Consider the following 14,835-nt stretch of genomic DNA (forward strand, 5'->3'; position numbering starts at 1 on the left):
GTTCTCTCCAGATATGCGGTCCCTTTCTTCCACCCAACATTGAGGGACTTCTAGTATTTCAACTCTTAGTCCAGATTTCCTGTAACTGCCATGGAATTGATTGAGGAGAAAGATTGGACTCAACTCTGTAGTCATGATTTGTTAAAAAATATTCTAACAAAATAAGAATGGAAGGAAATTTTCTTAATGCAAGTTAGCACATTTATTAAAAACCTAGAGCTATAGAGGACAGATTTGAGATATTTGCCTTGCTGTCAGATATGCCAAGTTTGAGCTGAAATACTTCTTCCCGATGTTGTATGGTGAGTCATGCACCTTCTGTCATTAGTTCTGGTCTGGCAGGGTCCTCTGGGCAGAACTTCTAGCAAAGCCATCCTCCAGGCAGAGTAAGGCCCCAGGAGATGCTCTTATGTAGCTATGCTCAGAATTCTGTAGCATATGTCTAGATGTGTCAGCCATGATGGCCAGAAACCATACTTGACTCACTGCAGAGGTGCATGGATGCATAGGTTCCCACATCCTGGGAAAGACAGTTCTGTATTTGCCTTCCTGCTACTCATCCCAAACAAAGATGAGCTGCAAACCTCCTAGACTTGTGCTGGGAACCTGAGGAGTGCTGTGTACATTGTAGCCACCACAGATGTAGTACTTACTGACAGTTGATGACAGAGTCATCAAAGACCAGAGTCAGACAGATCCTTCATTATCCAGATATACCCTGGGCAGGGGTGGCTGCTACCATTCTCTGAGCCTCTTCCCAAGAGTGTTTGAAGACTCGGGGTGGTTCTTGGTAGTTCCAATGACCCCATCAGAAGACATTTTCTAGATGTTTTCTTCAGGCCAGACAAGGGAGTCACTACAGTGAGCTGACCCACTCACTCAGGGTCAGATGCTGTCCCTGTGGCCAGATGCTAGCTCAGGCTAGATTTGATGTGATGGCAATTTTCCTAAGTTTGGAGACCAGGAGTGGGACCTCAGTCTCTGGACCAAGGGGAAGCCTTAGAGAAGGCTGCTAACTCCTCATCAGTGGTGTCTAATATCTGCCTAGAGTATTTGTCAAAATAAAGTACCAGGATTGCCCCAGATCCCCAGATAGATGCTTCATAGAGGAGTGACACCAGGTCTTCAAACCCTTAGCAACCACAAACAACAAATGGTTTATTTTTGTAAGGAATGCCATGTGGCACATTGAGATCCAGAAGGGGCTATTTGAGGATGTCCGGAAGCGTAATGAAGAAGAAGCAGAAGCTAGGCAGAGGTCCCTTGAGATACACGCAGCCCAGCAGCTTCAAAAGGAGAAAGAAACCTTGGAGAAGGTAGAGAGGAACCGTCTGCTGAGGGCCCGGTAAGTGCCACCCAGACCTGGCCTTTGCCAGTTCCTTCATGTTCTACATCAAGTCTTTCTAGATCCAGCTCTTTGCATCTGTGCCATGGGTCCTGCCTAGCTCCCTACTCCATATTAAGTGCCCACAGTCACCACTGACCTGCACCAATGAGACCATCAGACCCTTCCTTCTGTATATTCCTTTATCCCTTCCCAGCTGGGCTGTTCTCTGGTCCTGTCACACATCTGGATACTTCTATGCTTACACAAGCCTTGGAGTGCTCAAGCTCAGTTTCTATACATCCTCTGAGGCAGTTCCTATCTGCTCAACCACCGATCCCCAGAAGCTAGGGGGCTACTGGACTCTGCTCTCCCAAGATGGATCAAGTCCCTCTTATCTCTTTATACCATCAACTTTGCTGGTCTCTTCTCCTGCTAGACTCCTACCCAGCCTGGGTCAGACCCTGTGTTTGGTGACTTCTTCATAGCAGAGCCCCCAGCAGCACTTTGTCTAATATTTGTGGCACACAGGTATATCATGTTACACTTGTTGCAGTCTCCACCTCTGTCGCTGCAGGAAGTCCTTGCATGTGCAGAAGGAGCTGGGGCTGAGACATCAGAAACTGGTGGAAGATGCCCAGAGAAACCACAGGGTCGCTGTGAAGTTCCTGAAGGCCTCTCTGGGAAGGTGGGTCCTCATTTTAACTCTTTCTTCTGTCAATGCTCTTGAGGAATCTAGAAATGTGGGTTCCTGGCCTTCACTTTGAAATGCCTTAAGTAAGTCATTACCTAATCATCAGAAATAGATCTGGAGTTTTTATTTTAAGCTGCTATTTTTATTTTCGAGAGGAGCATGAGAAACAATGAGGCCCTAGGGTCTAGAGAACACCTCCAACCACCTGTCCCACAGGAATAGGCCCTGGACAGCAAGGCTTGTCCATTTGACCTTTGTGTTGTCAGCGTTCATTGTTTCTCCAGTAGAAGTAACCAGCACCTAAGACTCCTATAACTCTATAATTGTCAGCATTACCTGCATACATCCCTAAAAATTCACATTACACCAGGCATAGTGGCATACACCTTTAATCCCAGCACTCGGGAGGCAGAGGCAGGCTGATGTCTGAGTCTGAGGCCAGCCTGGTCTACATAGTGAGTTCCAGGACAACCAGGGCTACATAGAGAGACCTTGTCTCAAAACAAACAAACAAAAGCAAAAAAATAAATAAACAAAGTGCACATTACTCCAGAGTTCGGGAGCGAGAACAGAAGGAGGAGATGGAGTCTCGCCGGCACATGAAACGGCGCATGGATGCTGTGCTGGCACTGAAGAACAACATCACTGCCAGTCGGGTAGGTGTGGCTCTGCCTCTCTGACACAGCTAACCAACTGACCACCCACCCCCTGGGTCCTGCTCTGGGAAGCTACAATTCTATCCTTGGCTCCTGCTGTGAGCCCAGCAGCCTGCTCAGCTGCTGCCTGAAGGTTTACCATGCCTCCACCACAGGCCTCCTGCCTGCACTGCAGACAGGAACCATGGTCCAGCAAAAGGAAAACAACTTAACGCTGTTGTGAGAGGGCCTCATCTTTGGAAGAATAGTGATGGACCCAGGGCAGAGTGAGGGCCAACACCAGGGCTCAGGTCTGGGTTAGGTAGGAATGTGGTAGGGAAGAGTAGACCACAACATTGTGAAGACTCAGAGGCAAGGGAACCAGCATGCACACAGTTGCACAGAATTCCATACTCAAGGGACCCAGAGCTGTGTGTTGGCTGAAAGATACATGGGAAAATTATGAATGTTTGCAAATTGCCTACCTTGGACCCATAGTTTCAGCATTGATTTAAATAGACCCATTCAAGGAAAAGGTCTGAATATGAATGTGTGTGTGTATACATGGGCATATGCTGGTACTGTGACTTTAGAGTTCCATATTTCCAGGAAACACTAAAGAAGTTCCAAGCATGGGGCCAAAGCAGGGCAGAGGTGGCTAAGCAGAAGGCCCTTACAGAGAAGGAAGTGATCCTGGCCCAAGGTGGAGATGCATTCAAGGACCTTTTTCATCAGCGCAGGCACCAGGAACTGGAAGCCCAGAGGCGGTGAGAGCTGGGAGACATTTACCTGGGAAGTGGGCACAGAGAGAACCAAAAGGCTTAACCTTCATCCCCTAAAAGTAACAAAGCTAATTCCTGCCTAGACTTTTCACCAAAAGCAGTTGTGGGTTGTGGGATGAGGACTGCAGCACTCCCCTCCCCAACGTGGGCTGCAGAAGTCTCCAGGGGGGCTCTGGCATTTGGGAGCTTTTTATAGAGGTTCTTGGTGGGTGAGGACACCTCTTTCCTCATTTCCTCTCTTGACTTCCTGGTTCTTCAGCTGTGAGGTTCCTGAGCTTCTGTGGCTCTCTCCTCCTTGGGGAATGCCTGGGGCTCATTCACATACAGCCCTTCAGCTTCACTCTCTGGCCTCTTCTAGGTCATTAGTCAGGGCTTTCTCCCACAGAGTTTTCAAAGAAGCCACTTCATATCGGCCTTTTCCAGCTCACACACATTACTTAGCTAATTTCTACTTAGCCTAGCTGCTAGGTGTCTCTGCCTAAAGCTGTCCTCATTCCAAAGGGCCAAGCCCCTTCTCCCAAATTCCTGATCCCTGCTAGTCACTGGATCTGCTTGGATATTGTCTGTTGGCTCTCTTGCTACGGGACATCCTCCTCTTCAAATTGTCTCACTAATGTGCAAAACACACACACACACACAGAGAGAGAGAGAGAGAGAGAGAGAGAGAGAGAGAGAGAGAGAGAGAGAGAGAGACCCCTACAGTTGCCACCAGAATTTTGGTGTTTCCTGTCAGTCTGCCCACGTGTGATGTGGTTATAGATCTGTTGCCTGGGTGGTGCCTAGCAAGGGATGGCTATAATGAATCTGAGAATGAGGGAGTGAGATGTCACCAAGCCCTAATATTGCCCTTGCTTTTTGTCTCAACTGGGTCTTCTCAGCCACAAGCCTAGAAACTAGGGTGGGGAAGCTCATGAGGGCCAGGGTTTGTTGTGGGGACTTCTAGACTGGGCTGAATGAGGCAATTCAAAATTAAACAGGTCAAATGTAGAGCTGGACAGGGCAAGGCAAGGTATGGTAAGGTGAGGATCCAAGTCACATCTCCATTAGTAGCCCTTATGAGCTTCATCTGTTATACTCTCCATCTAAGACAGGATGTCCTAACACCAGAGCCCTCCTAGGCTGGACCTGAGCACTTGGGAAGGAACCAGAGAGCTAAAAGGAACACCATACTAACCCCAGTAGCCACTAGGTGCCCTGCTTGCAGGTGCTGGGGAAGGGCACCTGGCTTTTATTGAGAAGCACATCCCATAGGGCTTTTGAAGAGGAGCAGAAACTCCGGAAGCAGGAGATTGTAAGTCGAATCTTGAAAGAGGAAGCTGAGGAAGAACAGAGGAAAAAGAGACAGCATCCACCCTCTAAAACCACAGACCAATGGACTCTGAGAGACAAGACCTGGAAGTATATCTCTGACTTTTGTGAAGGGAAGACTGCCATAACCACAAATCACCTGCTGGTGAGTAGGACGTTGCTGTTTTCAAGTTTAGGTCAGGCACTTCAAAGTGCAGGTGGGAAGGGCCAAGGACTCAAGTGTGAAGAAGCTGGCTGAGGTCCCCAAGGCCATGGCCTTGTGATGCCCACTAGGGTCCTTTTCTCCCTCATCCAAGCTCCTCATATTAGCCAACCTGTGCTATTAGAGCTTACAAAGCTGCCTCTCTATGAGATAGGGGAAAGTTCCTCATCTGTCCCTTCCTACAAAGTGGAGTGAGCCTCATGTAAAGAGACTTGTATAGCTAGAGTCCGTACATGTTATCACTCACTGCCAAGTATTCCAAGTGTCTCCTGAAGGCTGAGTATTCCTCTCACCAAGGTCCTGGTCTAAGCCAGTGGCCTGTGTAGACAACACCCTAAGCTAGAGAGATTTGTTTCCAACTTACCCCTCTTTAAAGGTGTAAGAACATTGGATGCTCCTTAACCCAACACCCTGCATCCTACATCAGCTGCTTTCTTGGGCTACCTGGGCTTTGGCCTCTGGAGCATTTACCTGTGCCTTTTAGTGCACCATAGGCTTTTTCCTGTTTCTCACCTCTGTGTACTAGGTGGAGCCTCTACCTTTCAGCTGCTTCTCACCTTGGTGCACCTGTCCTCCCCTGGGGCCACATTGTACATACTCCTGCATTCTCCCTCTGAGAGGCCTTCCCTGCCACCCTGAGTCACTTTCCTAATGCTCCTGTACCACACAGCCTTAATCTGCTCTACTGGGAACAAATCCTAGGGTTTACAATGATCATCCTCTTTCCTCCAAGAGGAAGGAAGGGCCCTAGTTTCTCATGGTGTACACTACAAACATCGTACAGCACAACCAGGTGAGTCCTGAACCCCAAAACAGTTCCAACAAAACCAGTCCAGCTATATTTTTTTCTGAGTTTTTGCAAGACTTCTCCAGGGCTAGTGTGCCATCCATGATGAAAATTCAACACAATGAATATCACTGATGGAATGGTAGAGAAAATTATAACATGTCCACTAATCAGAACATTTTCCTATGAACAAGACCTTCTTGTGAACTCTGCTGAACACTTATAGGAAGGCATTCAGTAATCCATAGACATGTGTATGGTGTATTTTAAAGTTACAAGGATTTATGTGTATACAATTGGGGAGGCAGAGGTAGGCAGATCTCTGTGAGTTCAAGCCCAGCCTGGTCTGCAGAGTAAGTTCCAGGACAGCCAGGGCTACATAGAAAGACCATGTCTCAAAAAGGAGAAGAGAGGACTGGAGAGATGGCTCAGAGGTTAAGAGCACTGGCTATTCTTCCAGAGGACCCGGGTTCAATTCCCAGCAACCACATGGTGGCTCACAACTGTCTGTAATGAGATCTGGTGCCCTCTTCTGGGCTTGCAGGCATATATGCAGACAGAACATTGTATAAACAATAAATAAAAATCTTTAAAAAAAATAAAAGAAAGAAAGAAAAAGGAGAAGAGAAAGGAGGAGGAGGAGGAGGCCGCCGCCGCCGCCGCCGCCGCCACCGCCGCCGCGGTGGGTTGTCAGGCCAAGTACCCAGTAGGGTTCCCAGGGGTTTTGTTTTCTTCATACTCACCTATATATTCTCCATTCTGTAATAAACATACCTTACTGCGGCGCTCTTCTGATGACAGGAAAATGAGATGGCATTACACCCCAAGCTTTCCTGTCTATTGAAAGTTGTATCCAGTGAGTCCATGCAGATGGACCTGGGAAGCATTAGTACTGAGGAGGAGATACTGGCTGAACCAGATATCCCCGGGCTTTGGAGCAAGGACTACAAGTCATACCAGGTAACAGCTTTCCTCTGTCAGGTCCTTCACACTGAGATTCCAGGTTCCTGGGTGCAATTGCTCACCTTCTGCTCCATTCTGTGCCTGCCACTGCTTTCTTCAAACTCTAGGTCCTTCTCTGTAGCAGGAATCTTAACAGGTCTCACCAGTTCCTCAGCTGGTCCTGTTTCCTCAGACTGGAAGCCTCTGTGTCCTCATATCCAAATGGCTCTCAGCTGAACTGTGCTGCTCAAAACCTAAAAGCTTAACCAGCCAAATGCTTAACCAGCCAAATGCTTCTAATTTCTGGTCTTCACGCCTTGTATATCTTTCCTTTCTGCCATCACTCCCTGGGATTAAAGGCGTGAGTCACCATGCTTGTTGGCTGTATCCTTGAACAGATGGATCTCTGCCTCTGGAATGCTAGGATTAAAGGCGTGTGCTACCACTGCCTATCCTAAGTATCTAGTGGCTTTTCTGTTCTCTGACCCCAGATAAGTTTATTAGGGTACACAATATTTTGGGGAACACAATACCACCACACTTCTCTCTTTTCCATTATCTTAAAAAGAACTGGCCTGTAGCCAGCCTTTCCTTGCTCTACCAGGTTTGGCCCTGCACTTTGTTCATTATTAGGCTTTGAACAAGCATGGACCTCTGTCTTTTTGAACCCAAGGTGTCCAAGGAGGACATGGAACGGAAACCTGTGGGTGGAACTAAGATGGATAAGGACATCCTGGCCCGCACTATGGAGCAGCTGCGCAGTGGGGTGGTCCACAAGCAGGTGGTATCTGGGAGGGAGTTCAAAGGCCGCCCTTTCAACAGCAAGCCAGAAGTCATTCACTTCAAGGTGAGCCATGATCAAGCAAAGAAGCCTTTCATCTACTCTCTTGCCTCTGATGCATTCTGTTTTGACCTTGGGAAACCCAGAGATGTCTTCAGCTTTGAGGCTGGTGTGCAAGGGCTGAATTGACAGCCTATGGAGCAGGAAGCACCTGGGCACTCCTTTAAAGAGGCCTGGACTCCTGTGAAGGAATATAACAGGATAATCACTTGTTAGGCCCCTTCTGCTTGGCAAATTCCCCCTTCTCATGATGGGGCCCCAAAGGACCCAGCATCTACCACCAACTGGGGTGTCAGCATTTACAGAAGGACAGGCTAAGATAGGTATCCTGTGCTTGTGTCCTTTCTCCCCCTAACCAATTCCCCACAAAACTCATTTCCTGCTGAGGAGGAAGTTTTTCACTACCTTTCACACACCTCAAGGAGGCATCACAACTCAAGGGAAACCTGGGGAATCCTTTTCTACCCCAGGATCCTTAACCTCTCATGAGTCTGTACCAAGGAAACCCCTCTTCCCCTGACCTGCTCTCGAGGCCTGCTGGAGGGCTTGAGGTCATCATGTCTCCTCTATCTCTGCAGGACTTTGATATTGGCAAAGTGTACAAGAAGAAGATCACATTGATAAATGCTACCTACACAATCAACTACTGTAAGCTGGTGGGTGTGGAGGAGAGCCTGAAGGACTTCATCCACATTGAGTGAGTCTTGCAGAGTCTAGGCATGAGGCCATGGGCCAACTTGCCTTGAAGAGTTGGAGAGGTTACTGCTCCATCTCTTACTACTGAAGTCACAAAGACCCATCCAGTCCCTGTGAACACACGACCAAGCTTTTGGACAGGCTGCCTGAGTCCCCTCGCATTCGTTGTGTGTTGGTTGTGGCACTACCGTGGTTCCTTTGGCAGCTAGCATGCTTTCTCACTGTGAAGATTTCAAGACTGCTTTCCTGAACTATAATTTACTTCTCTCTTTGTGCTAGTGTTTCAGTTTTCTTCTTTTTCTAAGAATCTTCTTGTGTATATATTGTCACTTCTGTGCCGGCGTTTTAAGTATTTTTCTGCAGTTACCTTTGATGCTTGCTGCTTCTCCTTTCCCATCCTACCCCCTCCATTTTTCACTTTGCAATGTTTCAGCAGCACTTGGTTTTGTTTCTTAGCATCTGACCTTCATCTTTCTTTTCTATTTTTTTTTTGTTTTTGTTTTTTTGTTTTTGAAACAAAGTCTTGCTCTGCATCCTAGGCTGACCTTGAACTCATCATATAGTCCAGGCTGGTCTCAAACCTTCAATCTTCCTGCCTCTGTTCCCAAATAGCTGACACTACAGGTATGTTTCACTGTATCCAGCTTATAGGCAGGGCTGTTCATAGCTCAAATCACCTACATCTGTTAGTGTGTGATATGCAATTTCTAAAACGGGGGCTTAATATAAATTGGTCCCTGACTCCTCTGCTCAGGCTCTAGGGGTCCCTTTCTTTTCCCCTGAAGGATGTCTTCATGAGACTATTCCTGTGGGACTGTGTTCCTGCACAGTTTCTCCATGAACAACACTGGCTGGCAGAGCCCTGATCAGTACTTCCCCCTAAGAGGTGCTGTCCTCTTGGGAACTGACTGCAGGTGGACAGCAGGAGCTTTTGGTCCTCTGCTCCTTCTTCCTGGCAATTTGCAGAATCTCCTAGCTGTCTGCAAAGTCTTGCATGGAGGGAGTATTGCTAAAAGTTGTTTATTTTACCCACTGTATTAGTTTGAGATCTGAGAGCTTCTCTGTCTTTTAACCATGCTGAGTCACTTGCTTCTGTGGGCCTGTAGGGTTTCTGGAGAGTACATGGAGGACCCAGGTTAGCTGGTGATCACCATTACCTCAGCTATCACAAAGCCCTCCTTCCTATGCATGGATTAAAGATTCTCCCCACATTTGAAGGCTAGCATCCACTTCTGTCTTCTGGTTTCTTTTGCTGTGGTAGCTGTGACTCTCCAGCATGTTCCCGAGTTTCCTCTGGCTGCACTGAGATCCCTGGCCCCCAGTGTCCCTCAGCCCTCCTGCAGCATACCTGAGATGCTTGGTCTTCTTTAGACTCATTGTAGTTCTTAGAGCTAAGGTTTGTATCTTTGAGCAGTTCTAGAAATGTCTCATCCCTAGCCTGCAAATATCATCTCTCCCTATTCAGCCCTCATGGCTTTGTCTCTGCCCTGTTCCTCCTGTGTGGAACCATCCAAGCCTCCCTGCCCTTATGGCACCTGCTTCACATTCTCTGCCTATTCAGGCAGTGTGCGAGGTACCCCAGCTTCTGGTCTCTTCAGCTGTATCTAGCTGGCTGCAAAAGCTGCTGACTGTGTGTCTTGTTTCAGTACTATGTTTTTCATTTCTAAAAATTCCTAGTTCTTTTTCAGATGAGGTAGCATCTCTCTCTCTCTCTCTCTCTCTCTCTCTCTCTCTCTCTCTCTTTCAAGACAGGATTTCTTGTTTCTTTGTGTAGCCCTGGCTGTCCTGGAACTCACCCTGTAGACCTGTAGACCAAGCTGGCCTTGAACTCACAGATCTGCCTGCCTCTGCCTCCCAAATGCTGGGATTAAATGCATGTACCACCACTGCCCAGCTGTAGTTTTTAAGATTTCTAAACTTATCGTTTCTTTTGATCGTGTGTGTGTGTGTGTGTGTGTGTGTGTGTGTGTGTGTGTGTCCTTTTTCTTAACAGTGTCTTTTTCTTTCTTCCTGCTCATAACTCTGTATCTTTATGACTTTACTATTTTACCACATGCCTTTTAGAGGCTCCACTCGATCATACAAGTTTCAATAGTTTGTTGTGTGAAGTTCCTAGAGTTAGGGCCTGTTTCTCACTGAGTTGGTTCATGAACACCCCACATGTGCATAGCCTTGGACTCTGATCCTCTTACCACTTAGTCTCTAGGGAGAGAGCCCCCCAGGATATTCCTGTCTGTGCCTCCCCAGTGCGGTAATCACAAGCCATGTCACCACACCTGGCTCTTTTCTTGAGTTCTGGGGATTGAACCCTGGTCCTCATGCCTACATTGCAAGCAGTTTATTGATTGAAAAAGCTCCCCAGCACCCAGAGACACATTTTCATATTAAGTTTTTGTGTACTTCCAAACCAAGAAAATTATGTAAAATCCAACACTGTAAACCTAGGCCTGATATTAGAAATTCTATAGGAAGACCCTTTCACTCACCCAGGATTCAGATCGAGACAGACTAGCTCCCATCTCATTTTCCTGCAGCTGGGGCTGTTTCACTTGATGGCTTGACTTATAGCCCTTCCCCTCATGTTGCTATAAGAACTCAACATCCTTGATCCAAGACCTAGCAATTATCCCCAGGGTAATGACATTCCACAGCACCCATCTTTTTGGAGTTGGCTTTTGGGGATGTACCTCACTCAGTGTGCTGGCTCACTCACTGGACAGACATTTGAAAATTATCCAAGTGTCTCCTCTTCATCAGGAAATTGAGTCAGAAAGGAACACAGCAGCCCTGGAGCTGCTGATGTGCCAACACATCTAAGTAGAGGTATTATCTTAGCTAGGGCTACTATTGCTAGTGGAAAACACAGTGACCAAAAGCAACTTGGGGAGGAAAGGGTTTATTTGGCTTACACGTCCACATCATAGTCCATCACTGAAGGAAGTCAGGACAGGAACTCAAACAGGACAGGAACCTGAAGGCACAAGCTAATGCAGAGGCCATGGAGGGGTGCTGCTTTACTGGCACCCTCCCACATCATCACTAATTAATAAAATACTGTACAGGCTTGTCTATAGACAGATCTTATGCAGGCATTTTCTCAGCTGAGGTTCCTATCTCTCAAATGACTCTAGCCTATGTCAAGTGGACACAAAACCAGCCAGCACAAGTATGGAACAGGAGGAGATAAGGGGATCTAAAAGGCCCAGCTGAGTATGTAGTGAGCATCCACTTTGCACAGTGACTTAACTACCCATGTGCTGTTCCTGCAGCTTTGACCCCCCTGGTCCCATGTCAGCCGGGATGTCCTGTGAAGTTCTCGTCACCTTCAAGCCTATGGTATGTCAAAGGATCACATAGGGGTGCTATTTTTTCTGGCTTAACAACAACAACAATAAAATTCAGCATCATTCTATAATGCTAGCATAATAAAGCTTGCCAGAAGATTTGGTTTTATTCTCTAATGTAACTAACTATCTGTGGGCTGTGAAGTGTTTCTTCAGGACCTGTTTATGTGGGACACTTTGGGATTCTTCCGCTGGAAGCCCACTAAGCAAGTAGTAGGCAGGTCCAGGCCATAGTTATACAGATACAGCCTGTGGAACTGTGTCATCATAGAAATTTATGGTGACTGTGATTGTTTTGTTTTTTAGATAAATAAAGATCTGGAAGGAAATGTTTCATTTTTGGCTCAGACGGGCGGCTTTTCTGTTCCACTGAAATGTTCAACGAAAAAATGTTCTGTAAGTTTAAGTCCCTGGAAACTCTCTCCATGGTACAGGCTGCACCCTTGGAGTACCAAGGGCATGGGCTAGAGCTCCACCATAGACCTTAGTCCAGTGACAGCTCTAGTCAGACTCCAACATGGGCCGAGTCTGGGTGACATGAGATATTCTGAAAAAGTGAGTCATCAGACCAGAGCTAGAAATTTCTAGATAAACCCTGCTCTGTATGGAGTCCCTGACTGAGAGGCCCAGAGTTCAGAGGGGAAGAAATCTGTCTGAGATGCCAGTCCTTTTTTCAGCTCTTAGTTGTGTCCTCAGATAAATAAATAAATGTGTGTGTGTGTGTGTGTGTGTGTGTGTGTGTGTGTGTGTTTCAAGAGAGGGTCTCATTATGTAGCTCTGGCTGTCATTGAACTAACTGTATAGACCAGAGTTTGTTAGCCTCAAACTCAGAGAAATGCACCTGCCTCTGCCTCCTGAGTGCTGGGATTAAAGATATACAGCACTACACCCAGCTTTCAGATAATTTTTTAAAGATTTATTTATTTTATGTATTTGAGTGCTCTATCTGCATGAACAACTTTATGTCAGAAGAGGACATCAGATCCCACTATAGATAGTTATAAGCCACCATGTAGTTGCTGGGAATAGAACTCAGGACCTCTAGAAGAGCAGCCAGTGCTCTTAACCACCGAGCCATCTCTCCAGCCCCAGATATTTTTATTGTGAGTAAATTTGCAAACATAATGAAACACAGAATCATGCAGTGAACTTCCATGTATCCACTGTCTACCACTTCAGAGCAAATTACCAATATCATATACCCACTCTCTGCCACTTCAGAGCAAATTACCAATATCATATACCCACTCTCTGCCACTTCAGAGCAAATTTCCAATATCATATACCCACTGTCTACCACTTCAGAGCAAATTTCCAATATCAGATTCAGCACCCTTAAAAAATGTTGGCATTTCTAGTAAACACCCACCATATCATTGTTTCTTTCCACAGTGACACTCACAGCACACAAACTCAGTACTGTGACACACTGTAGTGTGTCTTTAGTCCCATATATGCTTCTAAGCCTGTAGGTCCACTGTGAGCTGACTAACGTGGGCCGGGCCAGGCAGCTCTGCTCCAGACGTCTCACCATGGCCTTCTAAACCTTGTAACCTCTAGAGAAGTGGCCATCTAGCATGAACTTCTCATGGAAAATGACTGGAATTGCAGACATCCAAGCCAGCATTACCAGAAAATTTCTTCCTTCACTTATTTCGCATCTCCCATTGATTTATTGCCCAAACCTAGGCCCACGTACAAGTTCAAAATCAGTGGGGCAGAGAGAGACCTTTTCCAGTGTGATAGGTAGAACAAAGAGAGAATGGAGAATTGAGATAATAATATATATGTTACACCAACAAATGAGCAGAATTCCTGGTTATCACCTAATACTCAATTCATATCAAATGTGTCCCACTGTCTTCAAACTACCTTTTTATGTAGCTGTTATTTTTTTATGTCATGGAGATTACATTTGATTATTATATTGGTGAGTATGTTTTGACCTAGAAAAGCAGCTCCCTTTCCACTTTTGGGTCATAAAACTTACTAAGCCAATTCTTTTATAAAAGAACGTCCTGGATTTGTATGACTGCTCCCTATTGTTGCATTTACTATGTCTCTCTGTCCCTGTGTCCTTTTAAATTAGATATAGCTTAAATTGGAAAGAGTACTTGTTGCTCTTGTAGAGGACCCAGGTTCAATTCCCAGTACCTATATGGCTGTTAACAGCCATCTGTAACTCCAGTTCCAGGGGATCCTATGTCTTCTTCTGACCTCCTCAGGCATGCATGTGGTACACATACAAAGATAAAGCACTCAAGCACATGCAATGAAATAATTAAAATTAAAAAGTAGTTATAAAAGATAGCTTTTATTGAGTGTGATCTTTGGTTCTTTCATACATGTGTAAAGTACGTTATGGTCATTATAACTCCCTACCCTCTCTACTTTCGCTCCTATCTTTAACACTCCAACCTCCCTACAAGCTGGGAACCATTTTTAGGAAGCTGGTACTATGTGCCTCATGTGTCCCACACTCACTCCTACTGTTGTGACAAGTTACTGTCACAGACACTGAGACGCACCTATGCAAGAGTTTTTCTCAGGGCAGGCCTAGGATGGGCGCAAAACTAGCAAAAACTCTGTCCCAGCAGGGGAAAAGCACCCTATGCTGGTCATCTGTAGCAGGCACAGGTGGCCTCTCTGGCCTGAATCTGAACTACTCTGTTTTATACTTTGGTCTGCTTGCTTTGGTGGCCCATTGTCATGCCTCTGGAGAAGGCACTGTAGGGGGGGCCTGGGTTTAGATTCAGTGTCCCAAAACAGCTGTGTGAGAGATGGCCATTTGAGGAACCACAGTGATGCCCAGGCATGGCACTCATAACTTGAGCACAGAGTCTGTGGCCTGTAGCCCATGGAGAGCATGAATGACATGATATGATCCCACTCTGAAAAGCAGTACTTTCCAGGCCTGGTATCTGCAAGACAACTTACCTCAGCCAGGAATGGCAGCTGTTATAGCTTATCTACCACTCCCAGACCATTATGCCTCTTCTCTTTCAGTCATCATCATCTGTCAATCAGGGAAGTCATGGTTGGATCCTCTTAAGATCAGACGCAAGATCCCCAAGCTGTCCTGGTCACTACATGAATCTGTGACTTTAAAAAAAATTATTTATTTTTATGTAAATTGGTGTTCTGCCCTCATATATGTCTGTGTAAAGGTGTCAGATCCCCTGGAACTAGAATTACAGACAGTTGTGAGACACCATGTGGGTGCTGGGAACTGACCCTGGGTCCTTTGGAAGAGCAGCCAGTGCTCTTAACTGCTGAGCCA

At 46.3% G+C, this 14,835-nt stretch overlaps 1 protein-coding gene across 18 annotated transcripts in view; it reads left to right on the top strand.

Annotated features, from left to right (window-relative positions):
- Cfap74 (cilia and flagella associated protein 74) overlaps positions 1-14,835 on the top strand; it is a 64,243-nt gene that overhangs the window by 12,109 nt on the left and 37,299 nt on the right. For all 18 annotated transcript variants that reach the window (XR_009377739.1, XR_009377738.1, XR_009377737.1 and 15 more), the window contains exons 7-16: positions 1,172-1,345; positions 1,902-2,012; positions 2,572-2,674; positions 3,263-3,420; positions 4,687-4,888; positions 6,534-6,692; positions 7,348-7,521; positions 8,094-8,212; positions 11,481-11,547; positions 11,862-11,951. Coding sequence is in view for 14 of the 18 variants with exons in the window: in XM_059255526.1 (XP_059111509.1) it covers positions 1,172-1,345; positions 1,902-2,012; positions 2,572-2,674; positions 3,263-3,420; positions 4,687-4,888; positions 6,534-6,692; positions 7,348-7,521; positions 8,094-8,212; positions 11,481-11,547; positions 11,862-11,951 (1,357 nt within the window). In the remaining 4 variants the exon portion in view is untranslated. The remainder of the gene's footprint in view (positions 1-1,171; positions 1,346-1,901; positions 2,013-2,571; positions 2,675-3,262; positions 3,421-4,686; positions 4,889-6,533; positions 6,693-7,347; positions 7,522-8,093; positions 8,213-11,480; positions 11,548-11,861; positions 11,952-14,835) is intronic.

Source organism: Peromyscus eremicus, chromosome 2 (genome assembly GCF_949786415.1).
Source record: "Peromyscus eremicus chromosome 2, PerEre_H2_v1, whole genome shotgun sequence".
Taxonomy (NCBI): Eukaryota; Metazoa; Chordata; class Mammalia; order Rodentia; family Cricetidae; genus Peromyscus; species Peromyscus eremicus.